The sequence below is a fragment of the Diadema antillarum genome, unplaced genomic scaffold (assembly GCF_040938485.1).
Source record: "Diadema antillarum isolate AM-2024a unplaced genomic scaffold, OU_Dant_1.0 seq00000435_RagTag, whole genome shotgun sequence".
Classification (NCBI taxonomy): domain Eukaryota; kingdom Metazoa; phylum Echinodermata; class Echinoidea; order Diadematoida; family Diadematidae; genus Diadema; species Diadema antillarum.
The window spans coordinates 319,396-345,263 of NW_027271413.1; the positions used below are offsets into that span (position 1 = coordinate 319,396).

General features: G+C 36.8%; 1 protein-coding gene across 1 annotated transcript; it reads right to left on the bottom strand.

Annotated features, from left to right (window-relative positions):
• Nucleotides 1-1,280: 1,280 nt before the first annotated feature.
• LOC139732567 (adhesion G protein-coupled receptor L3-like) lies at nt 1,281-24,911 on the bottom strand (the record flags this gene model as incomplete). Its single annotated transcript, XM_071643420.1, has 22 exons — nt 1,281-1,550; nt 2,140-2,255; nt 3,297-3,441; nt 4,178-4,276; nt 4,855-4,896; nt 6,906-7,032; nt 7,675-7,760; nt 8,614-8,680; nt 9,476-9,542; nt 10,307-10,463; nt 11,133-11,235; nt 12,332-12,435; nt 13,346-13,472; nt 14,492-14,565; nt 15,334-15,454; nt 16,226-16,283; nt 16,836-16,973; nt 17,869-17,968; nt 19,644-19,706; nt 20,526-20,729; nt 21,271-21,314; nt 24,740-24,911. Coding segments are annotated over 22 exons (2,283 nt in total), but the record flags the coding sequence as incomplete, so codon positions are not given.
• Nucleotides 24,912-25,868: the final 957 nt, after the last annotated feature.

The following is a 25,868-nucleotide window of genomic DNA, read 5'->3' on the forward strand; positions in this document are numbered from 1 at the left end:
TACGGCTACCTGTGACGTGGTGCTGCAACTTTAATCGACATTATGCTGCGACACAATTTACAGGCGAGTGCCAGAATTAGGTGTTGAACTATAGACCGGGCAGGGTAACCGTGTAGGCCTATACTGCATGACGAAAATGACGAATGAAGGAACAAAACAACAACAAAGGAACAACAACAAACAAAAACATTTGTGACGAGAGCATCCCAGCAATGATGATAAAGTGTGGACAATATTCCAAGATGTCCGCAACAATTAGACCGGAGTAAAATAATAAGAAGACATAACGAATAATATTCTTACACCATTCAAGTTGCAGCATTATTTATCATAATATATTTTACACAGTGAGGAGGGTAATAAAAATGATTGTTTTGCATCGGTCCCACTAACGGTTAGTTAGCTCGCAGCATATAATAAAGATAACATATATATCAAATCAAAATAATGATCGGTCCTGCCATCGATCCATTATCTTAAATCGGCTCTGCCTAAAAGATTTATACACAGCAGGAGCTGTGGTGTCCACGCCTACAAGACTATCCGCTTTCTTCTTTCAACTGTTCCGTTTAGGTGTGTGTTTGTTGACGAAAGAATGGCGGTCAAATTTTGAGAATATTACATACATATTTCATCTACTAACAATATTAACATTTATACTTTGCCGTGATTATTAACGTGCTCTTCTGGAAAGCACAATTTCATTGTACGAGTGAGACACACAATGGCAACGCGACTCGCGTTCCGTTCGAGTTGGATTAAAAAAAAACACACCCCACACACATAAACTTAAACAAGCCACTCAAACAGAACAGCGATAAGTTACACCAGTGATAAGTTACATCGAAGTTAGACAATGAAAGTCACCGAAGTTTTAACTTGACATAAAGTTACAAGACTGATTATCGGTAACAATTACAATTAATGCAAATTAAACAAAGTGATAAGATCATCACAATATACAAATTTAAGCGTCATCTTGTCTGCATCAATCAATGTCATTGATGTCATTGATTGACAGGGGGATACCCCCTGTCAATCAATGACAGATGATTTATCTCTCGAGTCACATGGTACGAGGTGTGCAATAGTGACGTCGAACACTACAAGATTATCCAACGATTTGGCCAATCAGTTTTTACTCGATTCATCGTTCATCACTATGTCACCCATACCTCATTAAAGCAACCTCGAGATATTACCACAATGCGTTTGCATCGTTAATTCAAGTGACAATATCTCGTGAACATATAAATTAGAATACAACTTTATACAAACACTTACAAAATACCGATACAAAGGCGAACAATGTTGGCATAAGTGTTTCTTCTTTTTCTTCTTCTTCTTCTATTCCAAAATTGGTCGGATTGTCGAAGGCATTGGTTGGCTTTGGAATATAATTGGCAAACGAAGCCACCATCAGTGAGACGGTGGTGAAAACCCTGGTCGATTGTCGCAAAGATTGTCAGTCGTGGGGTGAGCTATGGAACGCCGTGGGTCTCGTTCTCATACGTAGGTGTATGTGGAGGTATGTATTCATCGGCCAGTAGCTGTTGGAGGGATTCAAGAAAAAGGATCAGACCTATTATACTCTTATCACACAGATATTAGATGACATCACTGATTAATAATAATGGTTGATATGGTATTCCGAATTCCCTTAATTTTACAGTTTACCTACGCAATCTAATATCTTCTCGCGTCTCCTACGACGACAAGTTTTTTTATGTCATTCTGTCAGATGTCTACTTCTGTAATCACATACGAATCTCCACTTATTCTTGGTGTAGATAATTGGTAATTACGGAGAGGGTCAGTGTAAGTCTGATGTTGCGCATAGAAAGTACCATCTTGTTTTGGCTTTGAGGAATTTACAAACGACTATGCCCTGATGTATTGGTTAGGCCTACATGAATACATGACGATGCCTACCTATTAACATTATCTGATGACTCGTAAATGTGTGTGTTAGAAATTGTGATACATCAAAATAAATACAAACTAGAGAACATGATCAAATTTAGATGTCTACGTATTCGATATTTTTGGCAAAATCACTTTCTTTCGCTGAAGGCACGGTTAAAAATGATAAGCCATAACCTTTATATCCAGACTTTTTCTTGCGATTTTTCGACTCACCGATTCAGTTCGAATGGAGGCCATACTGTCAGAGGGCAGTGTCCTCGGGGTGTGAATTGGATTCTGACTGGATCCCGAGTCTGTACTCCCTCGCGGCTTGTGTAGAAGTTGAATGTCTAGACAGGTGATGTAAAGAAAACGTTATATTACATATACTATAGATTATCCTAATTGGAGTGTTTTAAGCAGAATACATATTTTGTGTAGGCCTATATATAGGGCCTATATAGATAATCAATATAGCAAGACATTGAATATATATATATATATATATATATATATATATATATATATAGATGTTTTCATGTCATTTCACATTTCCAACAAAAAAACAACAATTACATTTAGGCCTATGTACATAATCATAAAGAATCGATACAAAATTTCTGATAAAGGAAACGAAGAGTTTGTTCGCAAAAACATATAGAGGTACATTTTTGAAATTATGGTCAAAAGAAGCAAACATTTTTTTATTATTCTCTTTATTTTTCTTGACCCTTAATCGCAAATATCTTCATTTGGCAAATATGGACTTACCTTTTTTTTTTTTTTTTTTTTTGCGAACAAACTCTTCAAATAATGTGAACGGAGATATACCATTGTGACTTTTATGACTGTATACTGAAAATAAATTGTTGGAAATGGAGGGGATTCTTATGACTATTACTTATTCATTTATTTATTCATATACTTACTTATTTACTATTTGTTGCAAATGATCTGTTATTAGAATATTTGTTTCGATTATTTTTGAAAGTAAAAAAAGTGTTACAGTATAGTAATAATTGTAACTCAGTTACTTTGTCTGTTGTTTCTGTGAACACAAAGTGGAAATACATTCAAATCAATCAAAGCAATTAATTCAGAAAGTTTGAATGCACATAATTTTACGATGATTATGTAAGATTCAAAGACGTTGATAAGACTTTGATACTAGTTGAGTCAGAAGCAAATGAAATTCGAACTCGCTTTTTGTCATCAATCTCTGGATTTGAGTATCTATATGTGTGCGTATGATAAAGGTAGATAAGCTCCCTGTATTTTTTCATTTGTCTCCCTATGTATTTATAAGTTTAAAAGAATGAACATGATGAGTATAAACTTATTGAAAGTGAAGTTTGCCATGAACATGTGGTTGAAATGCGGTATATAATAACCTTTCGTACTGTGTGCGTAGGCGCTCCGATCCACGAGATGGATGGTGTCCACGGGCGACGTCGAACGCCTGCCCGTCACCGACGACTTCCGTCGCTTCATCCTCTCCAACAACCGACTGGTAAACGTGCTCGACGTCTCATTTGTCTGCACCAAGGTGAGGAAAATGAAAGGTGAGGAAAATGAAAGGTGATAAAATTTCACTTTGTCTTCGGTTTCGTTCGCAAACGAGAACCTCGGCAATGCATTGGCTATGTCATGTATGTTTGCCACTTAAAATCATTCATACTACAGGTCCGCATTATTTTGATCACAGATGGATGAAAGCGCTTAATACAGTTAAATCTTTAACAAGAGTTGAAAGATTGTTTTTTATTTTGAATTTAACGTCTCTACTTTCTTAATTGCAAAATGCCATACTACTAAAAAGAAAAAATATATAAAGCGTGTGCCTCGATCATAGTATAGAAATGGCTGTCAGCTTACCTTCAAAAAGAACAAAAAACCAACAAGTAATTGGTAATGTGTAAATCATGTTGTAATTACTTTCTCTTTTTGATATGTCTTATTCATCATCCGTTCATCATCTATGAAGGATTTTTTTTTATATAACACAAAGACAACAGTCAAAAGAAGACTTAAGATTAAAGACTGGGAAGTATGTCTACTGTCTTCTTCCTTTGTCAATATCTGTATGTCCACCTTTCTCTTGCTCTCATGTGTCATCCTTCGTTACTTTGTTTTAACACCTCATCTTCTGAAAGTAAACTAGAAAATAAAGATTTGAATATGGTTATATACAATAACAAAAATAGATTTTATATTGTAAGTATAACTTTCTTGTCATGTCATTGCTTAGCTATGTCTTTCATTCTATTCTCACCTCCTTGGAGCGTGTCGTCGAAGGAGTGGGCCCCGTGCTTATCCCGTCACCCCGTCTCAATTTTCGCTTCTCGCGCTTCCGCTTCATTGCAGCCCTCACCTGATTTTTATCACACACAGAGTTTGGAAAGGGAGAGAAAAAGAGATTGTTTTCATCTACTTGGTGATTGGTCAAATCTTTGGTGACGCAATAAATACTTCTTGGATACTTTGATTCATACATAGATTTTGGCCAAATGTGGAATTTGCTGCTGCTGCTGCTGCTGCTTGTCACCGTACAAAGCTGGAAAAATCACATCTCTTTCAACAACATTTGCGTTATCATAATACTGTGTTTTCTATCAAAGAGTTTATTCGATAAATATGCATAGATGATTAAAATAATCAATTAACTATTTATGATCATGTATTCATTTATTCACAATATTTCAAGTTTATGCACTTTATTAAATTTGAATCAAGAGAGACAAGATTGGTGATGTTTGTCTGCATGCATGGTTGTTCAAAAGTGAGAACTATCTTTCATCACACTACTACTTTTACTTGCTAGGTCTTAACATAATCCTTTTGAGCCATTTTCAAAACAAAATCAGTCAAAGCAAAAGTTCCTTCTTTACAAACAGACATAATGAGATAGAAACGATAAAGTCCTGATATTCATCATTGAATTTGACTTACCTCTGAATTAAACACGCAGTAAAGCAGGAAGATGAGGATGCCCTGCAAAACAGGAGAAGGTAAAACGACGAAGGTTGAAAGACCAATTCAATTCAATTCAATTCAATTCAATTATTTTCATTCTTTTTCCAACAGAACATAACACAGAATAAATCAATAATTACATCAAAAACATAAACATTCGAATTTGGAAGAGATAAACGATACAGATAAACATAAAAATGCATACTGGCAAAAAATACAAAGCTATGCTTCGGTTGAGAAAAAAAGAATTGAGAGGTCCACTATAAAGCAAGCTCAATTGTATCTTTTGAACCTCTCAAAAAAACTTAAGAATTACTCATTTACAAATACTTATCACATATCATTTACAAATACTTATCACAAAAACAATTTACGTAATTTACGTATACGATTCTAGAATTATTGGTGTTAACGTGTATTAGAGACTATAGTCCAAAAAATGATCAGACGCCTGGTAGTTTTACTATCATTGAATGCTATCAAACTTTTGTTTTGTGATGTCAAAAATGTATTTGTCATATGACCTGTGAAAAAGCACGATGTTTTTCGATCTGATCAATAAAATCCAGAAATACAAAAAAAAAAAACAATTCACGACAAGACGAAACAAAACAACATGACAAGATTTGACAAAATAGATGGAAAGAATGGAAGGAAAAAAAGGGAAAAAATGCCTACAAGTTGAACAAGGGAAATGAAACAGGGGTGATTGAGGATGTGCTTTAGAGAGCTGGTCAAACTATAACAGACTTGAATGGGTTTTGTCACGAAATTTCGCAGATTGTCGTCATATCGCAATTGAGTATATGAATATAAGAACGACCCAAGTCCATGGAAGACCATTTCGAGTAAACTAAAAAAAACTTCATATCTTTTTTGTTTGTCCAATGATATTCTATTTAACTGAGATGGGAAGGCAACATTGTATATACAAATTAGAACATATATTATTATGACAATTAACATTAGCATTAATTGTGGAGAGGCCATTTTGTGTGATGGACTTTGGTCGTTCTTTGATTCATATGGACTTGGGTCGTTCTTTGATCCATATACATGATATTCTGCTATAGAGATGAGAGAAGGACGAGAGAGGGCGCAATAATATGAATGTCAGAATGACCCAAGTCCTTCATTCTTACATTCGTATAAGATTTAACTCATTTATTTCAGGCACTTCCGGGGGTAATTAGGATTTATCATTTATACACAAGATGAGTCCATGCATAAGCTACAATTTCCCATGTCAAACAGAATTTGGCAAAAAATTGGACTTGGGTCGTTTTTATATTCATATACTCAATTGTATGCACTGCCTGGTATACTCCAGATTATTATGTCATGAGTATTTATGCTAATGATTAGGATGGAGAAGTACCTCGGTCACTGATAATAATTATCTTTTAAAATAAATTAAAATAATTACCTCATTGAAATAATGACCTTTTTTTGTCGGGTTTATGGTTCAGGTTGTCCCCTAAGATTATGGCATTACAGTTGGTCGTATACGCTTTCATAGCAAAGACTTTGAAAAAAAAAAAAACCTACAGAAACGATATCGATGTAATTATCAGAAGCTCTCTAAAGTTACCATAAGCATTCCAAATAACGTCAATACTTACCCCCAAAATGAGAAATTCTTATATCTTTTAAATGCCAGCAAATAATTTCTGGTTGATTTGATGAATCAATTCGTATTATGGGGTGTCCTAATTCAAATATCGGCAGGCAGCAAGGGGTGGGCAAAGAAGATTGTGTGCGGACAATGGCGGGGGAGGCGGGGACAATGGCGGGGACAATGGCGGAGGAGGCGGGGACAATGGCGGGGGAGGCGGGGACAATGGCGGGCGAGGCGGGGACAATGGCGGAGGAGGCGGGGACAATGGCGGGGGAGGCGGGGACAATGGCGGAGGAGGCGGGGACAATGGCGGGGGAGGCGGGGACAATGGCGGGGGAGGCGGGGACAATGGCGGAGGAGGCAGGGTCGACTCCGCGCCAATGATGCAGTCCATTTAAGTTTATAATACCTGTAGCCCGACGGCGATGACGAAGACGTAGGTGAAGACGATATTGGTCCCGCCCAGCGACAGGAAGCCGAAGACCCAGCTGAGACCGAGGATCGGCACGAGGAGGAGAGCCCCCTTCACTCCAGCTCTTCGTTCACGTAAGGAGTCAAACGAAAAGCAACAACGTTACGTTCATCCCCGCTAGCATAGAAATGCAGTATATGCATAATAATGTTACTCATCAACATTCTCACTGTGATCTACAATAGGCGCCTATGTGGGGAAATACAATCTCAATAAGGAACGCGTATAATTGCCCGCTTACCACCGATTTTATCCACTTGAAAATTTGATGCGTGGGCCGTGCCATACCAACCACTTTTATGATTCACATGTACTTTGTACAATTTGTACAAGGGTGTTCGTCGTGAAACCCATTAGTGCCTTCGGCTTGGAGTTATGCCAGATGATCTTGGATCAGGCGATATATTCTGGTGTCCAACCCCTCCTAATCAATACATATGTCTATATTGTCACGTATCTACTTTGAAGAAAAAAAAAATCTTTGCAGTTGGATACTATAGTCTGACACTATCCAAGGCCGTCATTATTTTTTTGCACTTTCGCCGAACAATTATAGACTTTTTTGAGGTGGCGAGCGCAGCCAATTGTACAATTTGCGTTGATTTAGTTTTCTTCAGACAATATTACTTCGTAACTACAATAAATGAAGGGGGTCAGTTAATACTGGCTGGCGTGGACTACTAGTAAATGCAAAAATTGTACTCACTTGATGTGTTCAAAGTTGTCTGTCTTCACGGCTGCAGCTGACGCCACTATAATGCGAACCACCATGAAGAGGATAATGAAATTCATCTGCGAGTGGAGAAGAACGTGAAAGAAGAAGAAGAAGGAGGAGGAGGTAAGGAGAAGAAGAAGAAGAAAACAGTATGTATGCAATCCAAATAAGTCGAAGAGAAAGCGTTACGCTAACTACACGACGCAGTGTTGTCAATGTAGAAACAAATTCATTACTTTCAAAAAATCAGCGCATCACCTCTTAAAGGGATAGTACAGTATTGGTGGAGATGAAAATTGGGCTCTTAAATTTTTTCGAGATACCAAGAAAACACTTATGATATAGTACAGAGCATACCATTTTAAGAGGAATTCAAAGTTTATTTGATGAAAATCGGGTTTGGAATGAATGAAACATCCAAAAACAAAGTAAAACAAAGCGATCGTAATAAAGTGTGGGTCCCACACTTATTGGAATTGCTCTTTTTTGGATATCTCAGCCATTTCAAAACCAATTTTCATCAAATAAACGTTGAATTCCTCACAGGATTACATGCTCTTTCATATTTCATAAGAGGTTTCACATCATCTCACCCAAAAATGTTAGAAACTTTAAATTAGGTCTCAACCAAAACTGTACAATCCCTTTAATTTTGTTGCACGCTCACAATATGAAAAGTGGATCGCCCCAACGCATGCAACTAACATATTGTTTTGCGGAAGTTAACGAACGAAATTTTTGACAGATTAACCACGACCTGCCACTTTCCTTATTCAACCATCACGGACATCAAGAAGGATACATCCTCCAAAAAGTAGTAAACCCGACACCATGAAGTGACTTCATTTATAAAGAGTTTGTGTTGAAAGGTTTGAGACACATTACTTTTATTTTTAAATTTAAAACATTGCAAACCTCACAGAAACTCACCAATATGACGACAGCAACAGGTCCAGCAAAAGACCAACTTAGTCCCTTCTCAAAAGTCGGCCAACATCTGATGAATATTAGAATTGAGAAGACATGATTCATCACTAACGGCAGCTGTGATGATAAATTCGTTTTAAAAAAATCAACTCTCTTCTTTTCTATCCGATAATTATTATTTTGTAATCAGGCTGTAAGTTAACTTATGTTTTTGTTTTTGTTTCTTTGTTTTGTCACGAATGAAAGAGCGTAGAGAGCGTGATATGTCACGAAAGGGCGTATAGAGCATATGCCACGACAGAGCGTATCGTATTTGGAGACTATTCTTCAGATATTCAAATTGATGATCAGTTGCAAAGTTCTTCAGATAGATGAACAGTAAGATATATAGATTCCTCATTGACCACTGTATTCTTAATTCGTGAAGAAGCACTAAATTGACCCCCAATCCAGCGCAAACATCACTTTTATCTTGTACATGTTATTGTGCTCTCATATACACTGCACAGACCATGGACAAATGTGATGGAGTAATACCATGGTCAGTTATAAAATAGTGGACACTACAATCTATTTGAAGAGTTTGTTTGCAAAAACCGATAAGTCCATATTTGCTAAATGGAGATATTTGCGATTAAAGGTAAAGAAAAATAAAGAGAATAATAAGAAAATTTGTGCTTCTTTTGACCATAACTTAAGAATTATACCTTTATTTGTAGTGACCAATATATCATTGGAAAGGTTTTATTTTGTACTTTATGACAGAGATCGTACTTCAAAATCTTCAAAAATGGACTTATCCGTTTCTGCAAACAAACCCTTCATTTGCCTAGTGAAGAAGACAATTGTACGGTGCTAAACGTACATGCCATTTGCTCCGTAAATTTTCCACCTCACTGCGGCAGACGTGACAACTATCGGCAGCGGAATTCCTAAAAATGACAAAGAGAAAAAGAGAACAATATCGATCAGAATTATTTTCATAAATATAATATTATGTTGAAAAAAAAAATCGAACCGCAAATGTTACGAAAACTGTCGCTGCTAATGTTTCATAATAATCTCTTTCTTTCTTGTTGATTTCTGATCTGTTTTTCAAATTTTTGCGTCAAGAATCAATTATTGCATTTAACTGAGACATTCTTGGTCGTCCTGTCGAGCATGTTTCGTCTCTCTTGGTGTCTCAATTGACGCCTATAAATTTAAAGCTGAAGAAACTTTAGCTAAGAAAGCTGGCTTTTGTGTTCTATCAATGTTTACAAAACAATGATGAATAACCAATGCTTCATTTTCCGAGAGATTGACGCAGTATAGCTACAATACATATTACACATCGACAAGAACATAATTATTATGACTTTACGGAATGGGCAATTAATGGTGGAAAAGATTGCACATGACTATTGCCCAAAAGTTTTCTTCGTCAATAAATGAAATCTAAATACAGCAGCAACAGCAGCAGCAGCAGTAATAGCAACAACAGCAAAATTTTGGTCAGATATCTTTATCATGTTTATGGGACTTTATTTTATAGATGACCATGGAATAGAGGACGTGAAATATGATTCTAAATAAGCTCGGTTTTTATCACTTTGATTGAAACAACTGCTTTGGTGTTTCCAAGGGGCATAAACAGCGTCTGACAACCCCAGAAAGAAAAAAAAAATGAACGAATGCAGCAGATAAGTGCGTTTACCCCATCCGAATAGGAGATAGTGCCAGTACTTGGCGCTCTTGCCCGTCGAGAAAACTTTGACGATCTGCACGTATAGGTTGACGCCCTCTAGCAGACTCCAGGAGAAAACGGCCAGGTAGAAGTAATGCAAGAACAGGGTGACGAGACGACAGCTTATCTGTGGAAGAGCATCGAATTTATGAATGAATGAACGAACAAATGAATGAATGAATGAATGAATGAAAAGATGAATGATAGAATGAATGAATGCATTAATAAAATGGTCGGTTGTTAATTTTCACAGCGTGCCATATTGTGCCCTTGTATTTGGATTATTATGGTCATATGATAATTTATGACAGTCATTTCCAGCAATACACCATTCACACCTTTCGTCTAGTTGTTCCAAATATGTTCCTCATAGAATTTGCCAAAGAAATAGCAAAGACTTAAACATTCTATTTGTTTCCTTTCTCACATACAAATTAGACTACAAAGTATGTCTGTTTTGTCTCTTTTATTCAATCCAGTGATATCCATTGTCATGACAAATTAGACCAAAATGCAGATTATTTTTCTAAGACAGTAAATACACCCAAGCTTACCTCTCTTCAAATAGCAATTTAACCCACTCTATGTGCCAGAGATTTCTGACACTGTGTTACAATGCCATTCGTTTTTGTGTGTGTGTGTGTGTGTGTCAGTCAGCACTTAAAATCATGCCAAGGATTAATTCCAATTTTAGCATTTGAATTTGCTGTTCGTCAGCATTGTCGTTCGTTACACGGGACGTTGCTAACAGGTAGAATGACATCATGCATCTTTAATAGTCAAGTGAGAATCTTACGTTGTGTCTGCCGGCGAGGGACACACACATGAAGAGGGCCTGGGCAACGGTGAGGGCGCTAACCAAATTCTTGTGGATCCTGACCCGATCGGAGTTGAGTGACCTGTGCCAATAAAATAAATATCGAAGAAGATGAAGGAAAACTAATCAAACATATGTTTATTTTTGCAAATTTTCGATTTCTCTTCAAAGGCCGTGCCCCTTGGGAAGACATGCTTTTTCCCTTATCTCCCAGTCGTCGCTTGCAAGCTTTAATTGCTGCCCTCAGCGGTCACTAAGTTAAACCGATTATATTCACACATGTATTATCATATCATATCATATCATATCATATCATATCATATCATTTCATATCAAACATATCATATCACATCACGTCACATCACATCACGTCACATCACATCACATCACATCACATCACATCACATCACATCACGTCACGTCACATCACATCACACCACATCGCATCGCATCACACCACATCGCATGGCATCGCATCGCATGGCATCGCATCACATCACATCACATCACGTCACGTCAGTCACGTCACGTCACATCACATCACATCACGTCACGTCACGTCACGTCACATCGCATCGCATCACGTCACATCACATCACATCACATCACATCACATCACATCACATCACATCACATCACATCACATCACATCACTTCACATCACATCACATCACATCACATCACATCACATCACATCACATTACATCACGTCACATCACATCACATCACGTCACATCACGTCACATCACGTTACATCACGTCACATCACAGCACAACACATCACATCACATCACATCACATTACATCACGTCACATCACATCACATCACATCACGTCACATCACATCACATCACACCACATCACATCACATCACGTCACATCACGTCACATCACGTCACATCACGTTACATCACGTCACATCACATCACATCACGTTACATCACATCACACCACATCACATCACATCACGTCACATCACGTCACATCACGTCACATCACATTACATCACGTCACGTCACGTCACGTCACGTCATATCATGTATCACATCATAATCATAATCATATATAGCTTGACGGTCAGGTATAATAAACCAATTAAATTCAAATCAAATCAAATCAAATCAAAACAAAGCAATCAAATCAAATTATTTTTTTTTCAAAATCTCCATCGGACTTACGAGAGGTAGTTGAGGATGAAGATGGTGACAAGCAGACAGGCCAGCGAGATTCCGCCCACAATGTACGTGATGAGGCTCAGGGCAAGCTCATCGGCAGGTCGGAGCTGAAATCATGTTAATGATGATGATAATGATGACGATAATGCTGATGACTGTACGCAATGCTAGTGGTACCAATAGTAGCATCGGTAGCAGTAAAGCCCAGCGCACACTATACGACTTTGGATCCGAAATGAATAACAATAGTCTCAGTATAATAATAAACGCTTGTTTATTTCCGATCCAAAGTCGCTTAGCCGTGCGACCAAAAGTCGTATCATGGTGTGCGGCGGACTTATACACTAAGATGGAAATAACACTTAGGCCTACTTTCTTTTTGATTGTTATCACTGGTATCATTATGAGGATAATTATAATCACAATTATGAATGTGTTACTATGATCAATACAATATCGTAATTATTTCCAATATCATTATCATAATTATTAAAATGCCATGACTGTTGATATAGGTGGTGATAGCACTACTGTTGAATACGGATTGAATGTGGCAAAAATAGTCAAAACCAAATTAAGAAAAGACGTAAAACCATTTTCAAACTAACTCTTTGTCAGAAACGAACTAAACTCATATTTTTACCACCTATTGATTGATTGATAATGGTTTAGTGGAACAAACATGCAAAGTAGTAGCCCGAAGGCTATTACATAACGCACCACATGAAAAACGTATGAATTACATCAAACAACAGACATTATATAAACATTTTAGCAATAACAAATACACCACATTTCCCTATGATTGATTCAATGCAATATAAAAATTCAATAATGATAATAACCTATTACTTCTTATTGATGTTGATTTCGATTTTTTTTTCATCCGCCGCATTTCCAGCACATTGTTATCGCCAAAATGATATTATTCGGTCCAATGAATAGATCTTTAAAAGACAGCGGGATTGTATTGTAATGAGTCACATCCGAAGCGATACTTTGTGTGTGTGTGTTTACCGGTGGGGCCTCGTTCACTTGCAGAAGCACGCCGAAATGCGTGGTGTGGTTGCAGGAGCAGACGGTAAAATTCCTGTTGGCGTTCTGAACTTGACAACCGAAATCACTCCACTCGCCCCTTCCGTCACTGAGGGTCAATCAGAAAAGTCGCTTATTTCATAGTCGATTATATGATTATATTGTTGCCATCCATGTATAAATCTGGACGCATCTTCCTTGAATACGCTCATTAAAATACGTGTGAGTTTGGCGCCATTGAAAATGATTACATGCGTTATTAGCATCGTTGAATTTGATTTCGAACATGTACGTATGAACGTTAAAAAAACAATCAAGCGAACAACGGTCCAATCAAATAACATCTTCCTAACAGTGAAATGTAGCCTGAATTGATCTTTGTATTGTACACAATGATATTGCAGATCAACACCTGTCTTTTCGACAGGCTAGAGCGAGTCCCAAAATGGATGGAGCGATAATAGATGTAAAAAACAAAAGGCAACAACCCAAATCTATCAGTGTTCTGCAGTCAAGGAGAGACAATTCCTCTCCACTTCAGCTCACAAACATCACGCAGAAAGAGCTGTGAAAGTGCTTGTTAATAATTTGTAGGCGACATGTACTGCTTGGTTACCCTAATCCACTTTTTTTTTTAATTTAAGTTTATCTCAAAAAGGTTAATTTGTCAGATTTAATTATGTATGGTAACAAACATTATAGTAAGACCATTTTTGGCACATAAAGATGCAGTTACACCATCATTGCCTTGAGGTTAATAATCAGATTTACCATTTACCTATCATACCTTTGTTATGGTAAAGATTTGTTGCAAATTTAAAATTTTCTATTTCCATGATTTATGATAGTATATAATAGAAATACTGGTCTTTTAAAACCAGGGTAGCCTCTTCAGTGTTGCCACAGTTCTACCAGAGGGCACTGCCATTGTTATTACCCTAGCGTTGCCAGGTACCCATTTATACACCTGGGTCGAGAGGGACATGGTGCGTAAAAAAATCTTGTCCAAGGACGTAAGCACTGGGCGGGAATCAAACTTGGGTCCTCCAATCGGGAGTTGGGAGTCGTACCTACTATGTCACAGCGCCCCAATATTTTATAAATACCACAATTATCATGTTGGCTTACCTTTTCTTATCAAAGAACACGCACTTGAAGTCGTCAACGCCTAGCTCGGCATCATTCTTGATATCAAGATGGGCCTTTAAGGAGAAAAAATAAAAAAAAATTAGAAAAGTGATATAGCCAGTGGACTTCAAACCTGGCTCATTCTTTTGATAATATTATGAAGAATTCAATTGATTACTACATGTGCAACAGTAACATGTGTATGACAACGTATGGTAAGCGGTATTCTGGTATTCGGCTTAAAAAACACATCTGAACACGGAACTAAGCAACTCGCAGGTTGTACACCGAATCAATAAAGGTTTAATACTTCAGGACAACTTTTCGAGTGAGTACTAATTGTTAGTCACATGTATTCTACTAGGGATCATGTGCGCTACAATTTACAACAGCCTTTCAAAGTCTCGTATAAGCATAAGCCATTGCACGAAGCGAAGGTGAAACATATCTATGCATTGCTATCAAAATTTCTCGCCCGTTATACTGTTTCTCTTTTGATAGACAAAGCCCGTTAAGTGGCACCACTTTTACTGACAAAAAAACAAACACACCAAAATGCAGGGGCTCATCACATTATGAGGCCGTAGACTCTGATCCACCCTTCCTCTTCTGTCTATAACATTTCCGCTATGATATTTTTCCCTGACAAACAAGACATACGACCTCCACATCACTGAAGGAATACTGGCCTATTAAAGGGAAATGCAATAACTTTGCAATGAAATATAGGCCCTAATGTATCAATCCCCTCTTGAAAGCAATGTATAGCTTCCGAATAGCGTTGGTTTTTTTTTAGATCATCATCATTATCATCATCATCATCATAACAAAAATCTACTCACCAAATAGTTCGGTAGTTTGAACGCTACAGGAACGGATGTGAGATTCTTGTTGACAGCAACTGATATGGAGACTACGGGACCGGCTGGACGATCGTTGGTCTCGATAGTATCGTTGTCATGACTGTATAGAGACAAATTGGTACATGTGAAGAGATTTCTACAGCTCAAGTTAGAATCCGTTTATACTTAAAAAGTAATTTAAAGTAACTACCTACGCTAAATAGACCAGAAATAGGTCGGAGTGTCCCCCGAAGTGCGGAACTTACACAGTTTAATATCAAGGTGATATCATTAACTTTGTCATCTGTTTTTTGTCCTATTCATCCAACAGCCAACACGGTTTGGTGAAGATTAATAGCTGAATAGACCCTGTACTTCAGAGCCTCTTTTCTCGGTTCACACTTTTCCAAAGTGTGTGTTTTCTTTCCAATATTTAGATAGGTTAGAAGAGTCAATTTCAGTGTTGAGCTATACATCATTTTAAAGCTTAGAGTCTGCTCTTTCATAATCTGCCCTTAATTAAAAAATCTGGGTCTGGCGACTTTTTGTTGGTTTTGTGATGCAGGGTCACATATAGGAACTACTTTATGTTACACAGTCAATTCGAACGTTCCCAAAATGAAAAAAAAAAACCACAATCTAATGAAAACACTCAAACCTTTTCGTAAATTCTATGATTTCAATAACATAATGCTGAGTGCGTCTACATTATAGAAACACTCGGGTTGCTGACCATAAACGTCTCTATATTCAATTGAATATATACATTAAAAAAAATGAGGGTATAGTTTGTAAAAATACGAGTAGCAACTTCACAGTTCGGTCAGATCATCTGTCAACATTCATTGATCTGATAAATACATTTCATACAAACTAAACCGAGTCAACTTACCCCGATATGTAGTGGCCATTCTTGTACAATACTACAGTGATACCAATCGTATCGTCTCCTGAATAATAATAAAAAAAAATAAAAAAAATAAAAAATCGACAAAAGTTACCATAATTATCAATAATCATTTTATTTGTGATTTTTTATGATGATTAGAGTGGTACATATACTATACACTATTAGTATTATTCTTTATGGTAGTAATAATAAAACTATAGTAGTACACTATACATGATGAAAATAATGAAAATATAGATATTATAATAACTTAGATAAAAATAGCGATGATCATGGCAGTAATGAAATAACTATGTATGATAATAATTTTGAACACTTTAAAGACCATCATGGTTTTTGAATTTGAATCCCTGACATATCTTGGGTTCTTCGTTTATAAAAGGTGATATTCTATTTCCTCATTTCTTTTTCCATTTCTTTGCATTTATTTTCATATCCTTATAGATGGACAAACACTAATGTATACAAGCGAATGCATTTGATCCTAATTAAAAAAACAAAACAAAGAAGATATTTCCGTATGTTTGAACTTTTGCTTGGATCAAACATACACAGTCTTGAAATGAAGTTTGATTAATAATTTCATACGCACCAGTCAAACCGAGATCGTCCACAATATTCTGGGAGATACTGACGACCTGATCGTCGTCGGCATCGTTCTCGTCCTCGCCTTCGAAGCTGTACAAGAAGCCCGTAAAGTTGAGCGTGGTCTCCACCTCTGCATGCACGTCTGTGAACGCAAATGTCCCCAAATGTTTCTACGCACTATCTGATGTGTATTATCTCTAGCACATATATTTCATACTGTTCTCAGGAATCACCTGGACAGTTTTCGAAGACCTCAAATCAGAACTAGGCCACTACTGAGCTACCATTTTATAAAGTCATATAATACATGTCGGTGGCAATCGTAGTCTAAAGAACGGCAATGAGAATAGCAACAACGAGCACAATGATGATAACGATAATTATTTTGATTATGATGATAAAGATGATGATATATAATAAACATAATGATGAAATAACATTGTAATACAACTGTAATCATATTCGTATCTAAAGCATATGATGCTGATGATGAAACAACATTTATATAGCGCCATTTATCTGAGAAACATTCGAAGGCGCCCAGATAATGATAACTTATCACCGTTTATATATCTCATTCATATTTATCATTATAATAAATGTATTATGATCATTCATTTTTATTATAATTATCATTATTATTATTATTATCATTGTTATTGTTATTATCATTATTATTTTTATTATTATTATTATTATTATTATCGTCGTCAGAGAGGCTCTACATGATGAGCGTTAAGGACTGAGAGCATTTGAAATAATTACATATCTTTATATACTGTATATTTTATATCATTCATACATTTTCAATCATTTCTATTATTAATTTTCTCCTTATTTGTGAACTTTTCCAGGTACCGAGACTGAATGCACAAGTTTCCTTTTTATGAATTCTTTGATCAATATTTCTATTAAACTGATTTCTGTCACGCCGGTGAGATAATTGTTGTAATTTACGCATGATGAATTAAAGGGATGAGTCAATGCTGATTGGGTTGATAATTCTACAATTAAAGTGCTACTATGTTCTCTCTCACCAATGTTGGATCTGGATATGTCGAGAGATTCTCCAGCGTCGAGGTCAGAGGTCAAGGACTCAGCCACACTACTGCAGGAATCGGCGACTTTCGAGGCAGCCTGGTTTGAAGAGGCAACGCCAAGGTAACGAAACCGTGTTATTTGGCAATATACTTACTAATACTACCCCTACTGGGTGCACGTCACGAGCCCGATACCCACGAGTCATACAGCCCACGAGTCATACAGCTCACGAGTTATACAGCCCATGAGTTATACAGCTCACGAGTCGCACAGCCCATTAGTTCCACACTAAGCTAGAAGGCCCACGAGACCGACACATTAAGCGCCGTGTTGTATCTGTCGAACTCGTGGGCTGTTTTTGCCTAGTAATGAACGAATGGGCTTTATTTGCCTAGTGTCGAACTCATGGGTTGTATGACTCATGGGCATGTTTTCAATGTCGAACTCGTGGTGTCGGTCTAGTGGGATGACCCCCCCCCCCCCCCAACTACTGTTGCTACTACCATCACTGTACTGATCATGATAATGCTGATAGTAATATTGAAGATTCCAATAATGATGATAATGATAGTATTTATGATAATAGCAACGATGGTGATGATAATAATAATAGTAATAATAGTATTGACAATAGCAGTAATAATGATAGTGGGTTCTATTGGAGGTCTTGGCGTTTTATGTTTAGCCCAATTTACATTCTAAAATCAAGAACATGATTCACTTGCACCAGCACTCACCTCACTCACCTCATTCTCTGTACATAATTATTGTGTCTATACAATTTTTGTTTTCGTAATGAGATGCCAGAATGACTTTGTCTTTTTTTCTTTTCTTTTGTTTTCGATAAATAAACATGATATACGTTTTGCCCATTTTCTTCTCTTTCAAGGTTTTCGTATTTTCAAGCCAAATACTTAGTCGACGATAGTCTTCTGCATTCACACTCCAAATACATGCGCCATAATTCAATCAGATCATTTGATTCACTTAATCCCGAGTGGTTCCCTTCTCCTATAATTCTTTTCTTTTATCTGTACATTTATATCTCAGTTTTGTTCGGATGTACACACTGTATGTTTTACTGTCTTGAAAATAAAAAGAAATAGCTGTATTCTATTTTTTCATATATCTTCAATGCAGAAAATTTCCAATAAATTCATATGAATTGAATTGAAATTACAAGACTTGAGAAATTCTGCTTTTGAAGGAAGAGCTGCGTATTATACAATGCAGTTGAATGTACATAGAAATGTTAATGAAAAACAAACATAACACAAAACAAAGTATATGCAATAATCACAAGTACTGTTTAGAATTACAGAGCATTTATATATTCAAATAAAGAAATTCTTTATTTTTTATCCTGTAACCTAGAACCTACGATGTGGCTGTACGTTCTAAAAGCAATATTTTTGTTTCAAACAGTATTTTATTTCGATTCCATCATCCATCCTTGATTACAATTGAACATTCAATTCTTGCTAGCTGCGTGACATTTCAAACATATTACAAAATGTTACAAAGTAATTCTTAGGACTGTCATTGCGTCAATTTCTGATTATTCTGCTATACACAAATAATACACAGTAACTGCTTCACAAATATAGTCATCCCCGCAATGATTATAAAATCAATTTTGATAATGGGTCAGCAAAACCAATATGTATGTACAATGCACAATATACAAATATTGACTGCTCATGACGATGATGGTGGAAATTATCATTCCCAAGGTGCTTAGATTGCTCTGACACTAACGATTCAAACTTACTTCGGTTCGATTCAGCCTTATCAGGTCGACGTTAAATACGTTGCTGCAGACTCCAAGGAAATCCTGTGCGGGTCAAAATGTGAAAGGGAGAATAATTTTCACTTTGATAAAACTGATCTTTCTCCAACAGTTTTTATGCCGAAGTGACATGAATAAAAATGTAAGTATAATCTGACATCCCGCTGTATGTGTCATGTTTCATGAAAAGACAAACAAAAATACAAAAATAAGTAATGTAGAAGACAGAACAAATGAAAAAGAAGGAATTTTAATAGGACAAGAAATGCAAATACACCTGGAACAGGTGTAGTTGATATGACCAATATGGCAAGTTACAAGTTAGGTTTGACAGCTTCTTCTATTTCTTGGAATAACAATCCGTGATAGCGCCTCTAATATTAATAAAAATTTAATAAAAATTTGACCAACAATGATGACAGTGCACAACAGCATCATGGAACCTATGTTGATGTATTTTCATCTTTCAGAATATCACTTAAAGGTACTGTTTACCATTGGGAGCAGTGATTTAAGAATGTTCGAGTTATCACGCTTGATGCATAATGTATAGGTCAATTGTATCACAAAACAGCCTACCATGTAAAAGATTTGCAATAAAGCCTGAAATATAAGGAGATATCGTTATTTTCCCACTAAACCATAACTGTCGTGACTGTAGACAGTTTAGTCTAGAAACAATTTTATCATAACTACTGTTCACATTTTGTAGGGCCTACTTAACATGATTATATCGATTAACTTTTTTACGCTGGTTGTTTCTATCCCTAACTCACATTTAAGAATTAATTTGAAGCACTAAATCTGGATCTTTTGTTCCATTTGCAAATGGTAAATTGATAATGCCTTTAAGGCTATATATACCTTTGCGTAGTCGAATCGCTCGTCATCATCAAAGTCGTCGGGGATTTCGTTGTGCTCTACCAACCAGGTCTCGACCTTGGACACGAAGTCCGGCGAGGCGAAACGAGAGCTGTTCTGGGTGGCTTGCAGGACTTGAGTGACGTTCTCGGAAAGTTCGGGATCGGGATCGGGAACAGCCGCTGACGGTGAGAGACGAGTGGTGGTCTGCAAAAAAAAAAAAAAAAAAAAATGATAGGTACATAAAAATAGATAAGAATGCAAAAAAAAAAAAAAAACCCAACAACCAAGCAAACAATAAAAAAAAACCCCAAACCACACAAACACAAACACAAAAGGAACGAAAGTCCCAAATCTCCTAAAAGAGATAAAAATATAAAACATTCGACGTAATTTTCTATAATACTATCGGGATGATGCAAAAAAGCATATCGCGAATCCAGATTCCTTTCAATAAAACATTTTTTTTAAAGCATGCATTTCCTTGGCCGATTGGTTTTTGCCACCATTTCTTTCCCTCAAAGTGAAATCTCAAACTTCTCAAAGCAAATAAAAAAATAGAAACCAAGAAAATCAAGCAGAGTATTTAAGTTTTACGTCAAAAATTTTAAAAATTTCTAGAAATGCATATATACATTTACATATATAATTCATTTTCTGGAGCAAAAACTTCAATGCGCGTGTATTAAACATGAATAGAAATGATATCGAAAACCCAACGAAGTCTATTCTTTTTTTCGATTCATACCTCATTTTTAGGACAATCAACCAGGCAACCAGACGGGGTGGTAGCTGTACAAACAAAACGTGAAACAAGGAAAGTTAGAGGTAGGCCCCCCTAAGTCTTTAGAGGTTAGGGTAGAACATCACTGCGTGTTACCAAATGAATGTAAAGACAAACCTTTGCATTAATGTGATACAACTACACCTTGTTTGTATCATACATGATTGATTGAGGTTACAAGAAGGACAATTTGGATCATTTCATATTCAATAAATCTTAGACACATAACATGATTATAACATAACACAGGCCCACATACAGGTATTATATATCTAACATTACACATATTCCATTGTAGACAGAAAGCGTTCAAAAACGCACGACTTAGATTATGAAGTATAAATCCCGATTAAAGAGCCGTTTGATTGTAGTCAATAAAATATTTCTTCACAGAGCATTATGTTTTCAATAACCAAATAACGCTCCAATGACAAAGTTACCTTTTCTTTTTTTTTCTTTTTTGGTGTGTGTGGTGCTTTTTAATAGATAGAATACTGTACCTTAATGGAAGTGTATGGCTATCAAAACGTGCTCATAATTCAAATGCTCCTGTCGCGACATAATGCACATGGAAAACAATGGATAACAGATAACAGATAACAGTCAGCATTTATCACGATTCCACATCGTTGCATGCTGAGAGTAGAATTGACAAAATGCACGCATGTGATAATTGCAAAAGAATGCGGTCAATCACACCAAAACGAAAGGGCGAAACATGAATGCAACAACAACAAAATCATATAATGTTAATGTCATGCTTGATTTTTTTCTTTTATCGAGTAATATGATTGCAAGAGATACTAAATAAAAAGAAATATGACATAGGCTAAATAATTGTTGAGGGATAATATTGATATCAAGAAAGTGTCAAAAAAGGTGGGGCAGTGTATTACACAATGTGATGATGTGGCGGTGGATATGATTGTATGGTCGACAGGCGGGGCAAAGTTGCGGGTGAGTGCAACATAATATTATGGAAGAGTGAATTTTTGCGACTGCGATTTTGAAACAAGACTGTATTCTGTGGGTATTTAGAGTGATATCGATTCCACTGACGTAACTATACTAATCTAAATAAATGTACTTTTTAACGCAATCGGGCGATGAGACGTAAAACGTTGTATCAATATGCGACAATAATGAATGAAAAACACATGCAAGCAAAACACAAGCGAACATCTAGAACATGCACAAGCGATTTTTCCATGCAGAACAGAACAACAACGTTTGATTAGAGAGAAAGAGAGAGAGAGGAAAAAAATGATATTATAGAAATTAGAGAGTATGCGTATGTATAGATGTATAGGCTAACGTGATGCGTCACTGTTTCTATTAATGAGCACATGATCTTGTGATTCTTTTTTGAAACGAAATGCCATATCCAGGAGAAATGGGATGGTTATCCACCGAATCCGGATTGCCACAAAGGATCGCTCAATATCAGCAATCACGCAAATCCACCACGCAGCTTCCAACCAAACTATACCAGTCGACGTGATCGACTAATGATAACAGAAAAATAATCCCCTCCAAAATTGATAAAAATGTGGTAGACGAAGAAAAAAAAATGACAGTGGCAAATGGAATTCTGTCCATCATGGTGAGCCCTGATGAAACCATCGGGAAGTAAAAGGCCTTCAGCAAACGTCTCCATGGTGACCAGGCACTCACGCGAAGTGATGCGCTCCGTGGTGGGCTCAGTGGTCCCACCCAGATTTAGTCCTGCCAGGGAGGCGGGAGTCGATGTCCGCGTGGTTCCAGCAGCTGTCGACACCCCGCGGGAATTCGTCGTGACACCGATAGTCGAGTGGGCTTGCTCACATGTCTCTCGGGAATGTGTATCTCCGCCGACATCGCCATGGGGTCGACCATGGTAATCGTACGTTGCCTTCCGACGTGGACGTTTCCTTAATGCCCTCCGCCTGCGAATTTCTTCTTGAAGAATGCAAATTAGTTTTGTTATAGTTGTTTTATTTAATATTCTTATATGCTGATATGATATTGGGTGCCTCTGGATCAGATTCGAACTTTTCCTGGAAGTTACTCTCCAATCAAACCCATGAAATATAACAACGACAACGACAAAAATAACAGCATGGTAAAAGAATCCAAATACATTAAAGGTATGGAGTAGTATCGGTTTGGATGAGGATTCAGCTTTTAACATCCTATATTTAAGAAGAATTCAAAGTTTGTTTTTTTGTGTTTTTTTTTTGTTTTTTGTTTGCTGATGAAAATAGGTTTTGAAATTACCACAACATCCAAATACAAAGGAAAACACAGCGATCTGAATAAAAGGAGTGACTTTGCTTTGGATACCTCAGCCATCTCAAAACCATATTTTCATCGAATAAACTTTGAATTCCCCTGAGAATTATATGCCCTTTCATATTTCTTAAGAATTTTGTCATTATCTCACACAAAAAAATTGCACACCTGAAGTCCCATCTTCAGCAAAACTATACTCTCCTTCTTAAACGAGGGAATATATTTTGAGTCTTTTTTTTTCATGAATGAGCTCTATCAGCTGGTTGTTGTTAATTGTCATGCAGATCCATGGGAATTTTGAGATCGTCAAACTTCATGAATCGTCAGGTATGATGATGATAGGGTCGTTTTGTGATGACCAGGGCTCGTTGAGTTAATGAAAGGAATCGTGATTGTAAAAGAAAAAAAATCCTTTTATTTTTATTTTTATTTTTTTTTGACGCTCCAACATTGACATAGAGATGACTTATTCATCGTGGAATTTCCAGTGGAAGAAGAAGCAGAGGAAGATGATGATGAAGTATGAACAATTAGTGACGATGGATTAAGAAAATGAGCTTCGGTGGCCGAGTGCCGATAGATTTTTTTTTTCACAGAGTAAAAATGGAAACTACTGGAAAGTGCAGTGTAATATGAATCTGACTGTGTTTGGTTTATAAATGCACCTTTATAGGCGCATTTTTATCTTGTTACTCTTATATACATTGTATTATTTTTCCTCCTCACTTAATGGTGAAATTAATCATATATGTATATTAATGTGTAAATATATCAGATTATATTCATATACATAAATTATGAATATATGATTAATATGTAATCTTATATATATATATGTATATATATATATTTATTTATATATAATATATATATATGTACATACATACATACATACATTTATATTTGCCCCACGTATATGTATGTCTTCATAAATAACCATGCAAAACAAAATAATGTAAATACACGCTGGTATATATACACGGAATCGTACATTAGGAACTCATTAAAAAAATTAATATCAAGTGAGAAAACTGCATGAAAATAAGCGCAGAGGGTGCGTGCGTGAAAATGTTGGTGGTCGATTGAGTAAAAGTGTGCCTTTTTGTGCTGCTGCCGACACATGCAAGAGTGTGACCGCGAAAGTGATTGAAGAGAAAAGTACTTTTACTAGAAGGCGCCTGCGTTGGCGGAGACGTGTTTGTAAACGTAGGAACCATTGACGTCCACGTCAGCCTGTTCGGAGCTTCTCTCCGCCCTCGCCGGAGGAGGCCGTCCAGCAGTTTGTTAGCCCAGAATGTCCCGGGACGATTTTGGTCTGCGGTAAAGTGATCGATCTGTAATCAACGGTCAAATCTTTGGGCAAAACGTCGGCGGCATAGTCTGGTTTCCAGACACTTTGTCAACTTTTAATCCCTTCCATAATGTGCGTCCTCCGCCGAGGCGAAGTCACCGCCCCCGACGGAGTGTGTCGCCGCCTGTGCCGAAGGCAAACCAGCCAGCTCAACCTACTACTTCTTTCGTTGTTAGAGGGCTTTAATTAATATTCTGGGAAGCTAGTACAGGTAAATGGTCTAGAAGCCAGACAACTGCGGCAGAGAGAGAGAGAGAGAGAAGAGGGGGGGGGGGGGGAGGAGGTGGAACATGGCAGTCGCCCAGCTATCCTCAGTTAATCGAGGATGATGTTAGCACCAGTTCTGTCAGAGCGTGGAACCGAGCCGACCCAAAAGCAAGGAGTTGCACACTTTCGATTCACGCGTATGTACATCGCAGTGAGATATGAATATACTCATAGAGTCATATATATATGTACAACTATACAAAGAGAAACATAGATGTAGAGATAAAAAGGGATAAAGAGGCAATAAAACACACAGACATATGTTAAGGAAAATAGACATTAACACTCAAAAATATACTCAGAAATACTAATATATCAAAGTAATAAAGACATGACAAAAGAATGATCATAGAAACATATCAAAAGAAATGTAGAGCTAAGACGAAGAGGATATAGATGTACGGAAATAAACGGAAATACTGTATAGACATTTAGAGATGAATAGACGTATAGATGAAAGGAATTTGAAATTCATATGAATTATACAAGCAGTGAAATATAGGCCGTATTCGACTTCGTTTTTAGCGTCGCTCCAGCTTGATACATATAGACGAGAATGACGTCAGCGCTGAAAAGACCATGCACGTTAGTCTCAGTCGTTAGAATCATATGAGAACTTTTGCGGTAGTTTGGGTAGATGAATCATGCAAAACTTACTTGTAGTGGACTTTCA